The following is a 9,112-nucleotide window of genomic DNA, read 5'->3' on the forward strand; positions in this document are numbered from 1 at the left end:
GGAAATAAAAATCGAGAAAGCATTGAACTGAAAAACTTTGATATTCTATGAAGATTTGAAAATGTTTTCTATGTTGTTTTTCGATACTTTTGCCACTTAATTTTAGATTTCATTCGGTTAGAATATAAAGATTTCCGATAAGAAAACAAAACTTTTTCTCTTTCACCTTTTGGTGCAGTCTGTTTTTTTTTTTTTTTATCTTTTTTTTATCTTTCTTTTCTTAGTACTTAAATATCGCGGTAATGTAGGTATTACTGGTTGTGTAACACGCTCGAGATATGGCACTCGGAAATTTTCTACAGGCTGTTAAAAAGGAAAAAAGAAAAAGAAAAAAAATAAAAAAAATAAAAAGGGAAGTGTGTATTACGTAAACGTGCTTTTTAGAATGAAACTGAACGAGTGGTGGTAGTGTTACGCGTTAAAAGTAATTGTATGTAATGTGTTGATGTTATAATTTGTTTCTTTTTCTTTCTTTTGTTTTTCTTTTTGCATGATTTATTAAACGTTATCTCTAAGTACGGATAGATAAGTTAAATTGCAATATTTCGTTTGGTAACAACAGCTGCAGGAATTCGAACCAGCTGAGGGGTTTTTAACGTTATCTAAAATACCAGTTTACATCTCTAACTAATTACACTTTTCGACCGAAAAGCAAAGTAATATCGTAAATTTCGAAGCAGCTCGTTTTATCACCAAAACAACGAAACAACGATTTTAATTATGCTATCAAAAATACATAGTGTTTTTGACGTTTGTGTATTTTCTATTTTATTTTTGTTTAAATCTGTATTCATGACATAAATTTATTAATTTATTATTAATTTTCTTCATTGTTTTGTTTTGTTTTGTTTTTCAGAATTCTTGCAGTTACTTCGAAGGAATAACTTTGCGTTTTTAACAATTCGATGTGTTTTCATTCAAAATGAAATGAAATGAAATGAAATAAAATAAAAAAGAAACATATATATCAAATTTTTCATCCGAATGGAAAGAATAACAGTTGCGATACTATCGGCCAAATTTCGTTTAACTCGAGTACTTACTTTTTCCCTTCTTTGACCTTTCCTACCTTTTCTATCTCCTCTCTTTCTCTCCCTTCTATCATTGAATGTATTTTTTTTTAACCGAATGAATTATTCACCAGAGCTATAAACGGAATGAAAAATCATGGCTACCTACTTCGTTGAGGGTCAATCTTTCGGAAAAGAGGGAATTAAAGTTTTGCTTTTTTTTTTCTTTTTTAGTTGCCGAACGAAAAAAACGATTATTTATGATTATTCGAAATATATTTATTCGCACCGTAAATCCCCGTTAATTTTAATCGTTCAAATATTTCCTATAAAAAAAAAAACAAAACTAACGCAATTATTTTTCTGAGCAATTTGAATTACGTTTTGAAAGGGGAAAAAAAATTCGCAAAATAAAATATATTTAATTGAGATATCTATTATTCGCGTATAATTTTATATATTAAAAAAGCACATATAATAATAATAATAATAATGCATTATTATTAAATATATATTTCTATCGATAGAATTAAAAACAACGAGGTCATTTGTCGTTCTAATAAAAGTTTCACACGTAAGACCGTTTGAAATATATTTCAAATACAGAGTATTAATTAATAAATCGTAATAATAATAGTAGAACTATAAGCCCTAAGAGAGAGAGAGAGAGAGAATTGTGGTCGAAGCCTAACAAAGTTGCACTGGAAAGCGGAAAGATTAATTTGAAAAGCCGGTACACAGTGTGTACAGTAGTATTATACTAACTTATACGTAGTACTATACATACACCAACGTCATTACTCATACTCAAACGTTTCTACGAGATGAATAATTCAAAAAGGGGAATGAAAATCACACGTTCGAATTTTAGATGGTTCCTTGAAGCTCGTTATTATCCCCATTGCAACTTCATTCTTCCTTTTNATAATAATTAAAATGAATTTAAAAAATATAACATATCCACGATTCTATATCCATTATCATTTTATATTCGATTAACACATTTTTCTCTGTATAAATAAAAGAATTTCATTAAACGAAACAAAATTAATATATAAAAAGAAAGAAAGAAAGAAAAAGAAAGAAAAGGAACGGAATATACGATCGATTATGAAATACCACAAATACGTGAAAAAACGTAGCACAATACTGAATATGAATTTTCGATCGATATCGTCATACACAACATTCTGACACGTCGGATATAATTCGCGAAAATTCGTAATTAAAAATTCACAAAGGGACAAAATACTACACGTGGGTTTTAATTATGCGAACGCGTAATGAAATATTTCTTTAAGTTTGAAAAGTTTTACCATTTCTTCGATAGTAAAAATAATATATAACAATAATAATAATTAATATATAAGTCTCAAAGTGAATTTTAGACAATTATTAAATCTTATGAACAATTTATTTTGAACTAGTTTAGAATATTGATAATTAAAATAATAATAATAATAATAATATTAATAATAAGGTAAAAGAATTTTCAACTGGTAGAAAAATATCATAGAATATCGAAGGAGAAAAAGATTTTCTTTTCTATAATGCACCATCGGAGTGAGTGCATTATAATGCAATGCGTTCAGAATTATGTAATACGTTGCGTTTCTGTTGCATAAGTATGTTTAAAAATCTTACAAAGAAAATATGGAAGAATTTCTTTTCTCTTTCTCTTTCTTTCTCTTTTTTCTTCTGATTTTCCTTGCTTACAAGTTGTTTCTTTTTTTTTCCTTTTAAAGAAAGAAAGAAAGAAAGAAAGAAAGAAAGATAAAAGGAGAGTTAAGTGATTTAGTTGTGTCCCTTTTCTTTTTTCCTCCCTGCATCTCGAAGGACTTATTCGTCCTCAAGTTTTCTACGAGTCTGCTAACTACCACGACTCTATACTTTTACGAGTTTTCTATCTGCTACAATTGCAACAGTAAATTCTAACTCGAATCGTTTTCCTTTTAAAAAAAACAACAACAACGACGTTATTTATTTTAAATCTAACCCCCAACACGTAAAAACTTATCCTAAATTTTCAATTTTCAAGTCAGTTACAACAAATTATCTTTTCTATTTCATATTAAACTTTGTCTATTTTTTTCTTCTTCTTCTTTTTTTTTTTTTTACTTTTTCTCAATTTGTTTATCCTATTTTTTTCTCTCTTTTATTATAATGTATCAGTAAAAATCATCAATCTCTCTTATACTTTTTATTTTCTTTTTTAATTCGTTCGTTCGTTCGTTTATACGTGAATCGTATGTAGGTTTTATTTTTCTATTTTCTTTTTTTTTTTTGGGGGGGGGGGGTAAATATGCAAACCCTCTTGCGTAACATCGATATTGGCTGAAATTACATTTGGTTTTGTACGGTAACAAAACGTTGTGTACTTTTTCGAACGATTAAAAATTAAAACGTTTGGAATAGGGATTTTTTTATGTTTTTTATTTTTTCCTCTTCCTCTTCTTCTTCTTCTCCTTCTTCTTGTTTCATTTCAACAAACACATATAAATCGTTAGTTTCTATCCCATATCTAACCCATCAAACCTTTGACGAAATAAAAGTGTAAATCAAATTATTCGAAGGTATCGATATACACATCCATATATGTTCAATCAAAATAAAGAAATAAAAAGAGAGACAGAAAGAGAGAGAAAAAAAAAACATATAACTGCACGATATATGCGGCAGGGATTTAATAAAATATAAATCTTCTTCGTTACGGGGGGGTAAAGGGGGTAGAAATTTACGTGTCCGAACGATGACAATCGATTTATATTCGTACGAACATTCTCTCTCTCTCTTTCTATTCCGAATTGAGTGCACAATTTCCCGTTTCGTATTTTTTTTCCATCTCTCTGTCTCTTTTTCTTTTTTTCTTTTATGGTAACATCATCAATATTGAGAAAATAATTCCACATTTTTCATTCTACTTGTTTCAGTTTGTTCTCCGATCTGAGAAGTTTGGCAGGTACCACTCTGATGAATCTCTTAGCAGCCCTTTTTATGGTTCAACTGCTCTTCATTGTTGGTGTTGGAGGTGTTCAGGTAAGATTCTACATCGACAGGTACTTGTTTTTTTATCAATAAAAGTAGAAGAACCTTTTTCATCTGTTAGAACTATTTTCTTTTCCTTTCTCTCTCTCTCATTTTTGTTCTTTTTTCACGTACCTTCGCAATGAAGAATATTTGAAACCAATCGAAGACAAGAAATATATTTGATTGATCGTTCAACTCTCATACAATTTTTAACACTTCTTTATCTATTTCCTTTTTATTCGTATTTTTTGTAAATTTAAATTCCCTTTTCAACCCTTTTTAAATATATAAGTGTGTATAAAGTGCAGGTAAATTGTTCGTAATGGATATGATGCATTTTTCAACTATTTCATAAAATGAAAACACATTGTTTAACCCTTTGAGTGGTGAATACTTTTAATTGAAGAGTGTTTTCTATAAATGAAATAATTTATTATTAATGTGACCAGATATACTAATATTAATTAATTATATTTTTGTATCTGACAAGATACAACCAAAAATATTATATTATTTATAAATATACGCGTATTAATTTTTACCAAACGCATATATGCGTTCATAGTACTCAAAGGGTTAATTATTTAATTTAGAATTTAAAGGACAACAAATTTTCTCATAGAACCGTTCAATTATTTTATGACAACAGTTCGTAATTGTATGAACAAAATAATGAACATTTTTTTCAATATTCAATCGATTAATCATTATTCCAAATTACACGATCACATATTTTATTTCTTCATTTTAATAACTGTAAAAAAGAAAAATCTGTATAAAAGTTCCTCGTTGAATTAAATTAAACGATTAAAACAATCGTCGTCTCCCATTATAATATAATATTACATAAAATTAATATGAAAATCAATGAATTCAATTCATAAATTCAATGAAACAAAAAAAAAACAAATAAAATATAAAATTTGACGATTATAATTGTCATAAATATCGGAAATGGTTTAAATTCATTTCAACTATGACCTTTGACACATTGTTTGAATCTTTTGAAAAATAGTCAAGTGTCGAATATATTACATTACATTTATTTGAGTATAAAAAGAAGAAAACGAAAAGAAAAATTAAAGAAAGAAAGAAGATAAAAAACAAAGAGAATGAGAAAGAGAGATGGTACATCGTTGACATTCGTTGTAAACCGCGAAAAGAGCAGGAAATGTTTTTCCCAATCCCTTTGAGATGATGTTCTCCGACGGTCGTTGAAAGCAGGAAGGGAGTAAAGAAAAGCAATGAGAAAAAACGTAGAATGGAAAAGTGGCTGGAAATACGAGACCGTTGCTACGTGCTCGTTCGTGAAAAATTCTGTATAGAAAATCTAGTATATATATATATATATATATATATATATATATGTGTGTGTGTGTGTGTGTATACCTACAAGCACGTTGAAAGCGAGAAAAATGGGTGGTGGGAAGAGGAGGATGAAAAGGGGGAGGGGGAGGGGGATTGTCATAAGCTTTAAATAGTATTACGTCGCGAAGTCGAAATGTTTTTAACTTATTTTTCCGAGAAATATATTTTTTGCAATTTTCGATCAACAACTCTCGAAACATTTATTCTATAAATCTTTGTCGTTAGAAAATAATTAAATAAAAAATCTACACCCCTAAAACATGAAGAATGTGTCTTATGGTTTGGTCTACACGAATTGGTAAATCAAAATCTATCATTTTAGGTTTTTGTTAAATATTAAATAATATTTTTTTCGGTTTGTGTTCAACAACTCTCAAAACATTTATTCTCCTATTACTCATTCTAAATCTATGCAGTTAGAAAATAATTAAATAAAAAATCTACACTCCCCAAAACACGAAGAATTTGTCTTATGGTTTGGTCTACACGAATTGGTAAATCAAAATCTATCATTAGCTTTTTTGTTAAATATTAAATAATATTTTTTTCGGTTTGTGTTCAACAACTCTCGAAACATTTATTGTCCTATTACTCATTCTAAATCTATGCAGTTAGAAAATAATTAAATAAAAAATCTACACCCCCCGAAACACGAAGAATTTGTCTTATGGTTTGGTCTACACGAATTGGTAAAACAAAATCTATCATTAGCTTTTTTGTTAAATATTAAATAATATTTTTCTCGGTTTGTGCAAAAAGTTATTTCTCAAAGTTGAATAGTAACAATATTACAATGTAACATGGTTTCTTTTTCTTATTATTTGAACACGTATATGTACTTTAAGTGACTCGTGACATTATTTCTCTCAGTGAAAGCAAGAAAGAAGTAGAAGAAGTAGAAGAAGAAGAAGGGTGGATTTGTTAAATAATTCAGAAGATGAACGACACCTCGAGGGTTGTTTTCTTTTTGCGAATTTAAACCATCGAATATTTGCCAACATTTTACTAGTAAATATATGATTATTATTATTATTATAATATGAAGTCACGTAAAAAGTGTTTATTTGATTAAATTGCATCTCTCGAGTACTACCCGTATTTTCTCTCTCTTTTTTTTTATTTTTTATTCTCACTTATTTTATATATATATATATAAAAAAAGAAATAATTTATTTTAATAGTAATGGAATATTCATTGAACTTATATAACAAGTAGTCCCTAGTATTTTTATTACCACACTCACAAAATGACTAGGAAACTCAAACAGTACGTTCCATTTGTGTCTCTCATTTGGATTAGCAGCAAAGTCGAGGACTCGACACTTAATTAACGCTCTGCAAAATGTATTCCGTGAAAATACCTGAAGAAGATTTGAAAGAAAAGAAATGATATTATTCCTCGAAAGAGAGAGAGAGAAAGAAAATTCGAATAAGAGGAAAATAAAGAAACTACTATTCGTTGGAATTTGGTAGAAAATTAAACCACCACCATCGTCACCATCATCACCACCAACACCATCACTACTACTACAACCCCTCATATCTATTTCTTTCTTTTCTATTTTTGTTCACATATCGTGGAACGCAAAGAACGTGAACGAACATTCCTGAGATCGTCGAGGCTACGAGAAACGCGTTAGAAATATGTTAGAAAAATCGAGAAGGCGTACTATAGAAAGCTTTTTCCAAATCGAAATGAACGTGCTGAACGACGAATTGATATACGTTACGCTTCGTATAATATTTTTTTTAAAAAGAAACACACAATTTTTATACTGAGAAAAATAAAATGAAAAATAAAATCAAGAAATGTTTTAGAAGATCTCAAAAAGAAGACGAAGAAAAAGTTACGAACTTCAGCCTGATAAAATGAACTTTGAACGAACCTTTGTAAAATATAAACAAAAAGGAATAATAATATGCGTTGCATAACTGCAATGAAGAACCCACGTCATATGCATGCACGTATTCTTTTTGACGACAATGACAATGACAACGATGATGACGATGATGATGATGATGTAAAACAAAAAAGAATATTTACATCATTAGTAAAACCAGTACGGTGGTATTCGGAATGAAGGTGTTGTACTTGAAACGGATGTCACCTGCTTCCGACTTATCCTCCCCCTCCACCCCTCCTCTCCCTCTTTCCCTCTCTTTCCCTCTCTTGGTTTCACTCTGAACTCCTAGCAGTGTAATTAAGGCACTGTTTCGTATGTCGTAAGGAAGGTTCTACTCGTGCGTGTATGCACGGTGACACGTTGAAGAACACTTAACAACACATACACGAAGGATTTAATGATTTCGTGTTGTAAACGTGACGTACGACCTTTAAAGGGATTCCATTGCACTGCGTTGGAGAATGCAGCATGCATAAAAAAAAACGAACTTTCCGTTAGTTTGCTCGATTTTTTTGTATTCTTTTCTTTCTTTTTATTTTTAACAACAAAAACCATCACCAACCCACCCACCCACCCACCGACCCACGCGTTTGTTCTACAAACTCCACCCCCGTCGCGTTATTATTGTCAGACTTGTGTGCGGTTTATTTTCTTCTTCTTCTTATTCTTCTTTCTATATTTCTGTCTTTTTCTCTCTATCATTCATTCATTCTTTCTATCTCGTGTTTCACATACACGATCAAAACCATTCCAAAAGGATGGAATATAATTATGCGCGAAATGTCAAGAAGGAAACAAAAAAAAAAAAACGTTTGCACGCGTATATTTTTTGCTTTTAGGTATTTCTCTCGTTTTTATCGCGAGAAAGAAATTTAAACGTTGGTTGGATAAGCAAAAAGGTAAAAGACATTTTTTTTTTTTTTGTTTTGCGATAATAAATTAATTAAATTATTTCAACTATGCAAAATATTATCCATATTTAATTATCAATATTCTTGTCCAAACAATATATTAATATATAGGTTTCAAAGGGAATTAAAGACAGTTAATAAATTTGATGAACAATTTATTATTTAACAATTTATTATTAATTTATAAATTGTTCATCAAATTTATTAACTGTCTTTAATTCCCTTTGAAACCTATATATTATCCATATTGTTTTCATATAAACAATAATAATATTTCTTCCCCCTTCTGAAAAATTTGACCACCCCTTCTTTTAAAATTAATCACGCGTTTATTATACAAAAGAAAGAACGAAAAGAAAAAAAGAAGAAGTAATTATTTTAAACGATAGGAAAATAATACATTTGTCCAATAAACAAAAACATTTATACAATGATCCAATTGTTTCGTCAAAATTTGTCTATTATTTTAAAATCAACCATACGTGTGTTACATACAATCGAGTAAAACGTTTCCAACAAGAGGGGGGGGTTCTGTTTGTTGTACAATGGTGAATCAGATAAAAAGCTCGAGAGATCACCGTCGGTGGCACGTTTATTGTTCAGGTAACACATTCATCGTATAAAATGATACATTTCTCGCATGGTATAACAAAACGCGAATGAACGAATGAAAGAATAAAAGAGAGAAAAATAAAGATAGAGATATTTATTATGAGTGTTGCACAGTGTATGAAACAATAGAAACTTCCTAGTAAATCTTTTAACCGAAAACGTCGAAAGTATCCACTAGCTAGTAACTTTGACTCTGTTCTTATTATTTCACAATGATACCATGAAATGGAAAGAGAGGAGAATGAGAGTGGTGAAGAGGGGGAGGGGGAGGGGGAGGAGG

General features: G+C 29.6%; 1 protein-coding gene across 1 annotated transcript in view; it reads left to right on the forward strand.

The window, feature by feature from the left end:
• LOC106792246 (latrophilin-like protein LAT-2) overlaps positions 1 to 9,112 on the forward strand; it is a gene marked incomplete at its 3' end in the record, with an annotated part of 63,457 nt that overhangs the window by 37,052 nt on the left and 17,293 nt on the right. The window contains 1 exon segment of the mRNA XM_014758517.1: positions 3,941 to 4,046. Within this exon segment, the coding sequence (XP_014614003.1) occupies positions 3,941 to 4,046 (106 nt within the window).

The sequence above is a fragment of the Polistes canadensis genome, unplaced genomic scaffold (genome assembly GCF_001313835.1).
Source record: "Polistes canadensis isolate GaletaPanama2010 unplaced genomic scaffold, ASM131383v1 scaffold_397, whole genome shotgun sequence".
NCBI lineage: Eukaryota > Metazoa > Arthropoda > Insecta > Hymenoptera > Vespidae > Polistes > Polistes canadensis.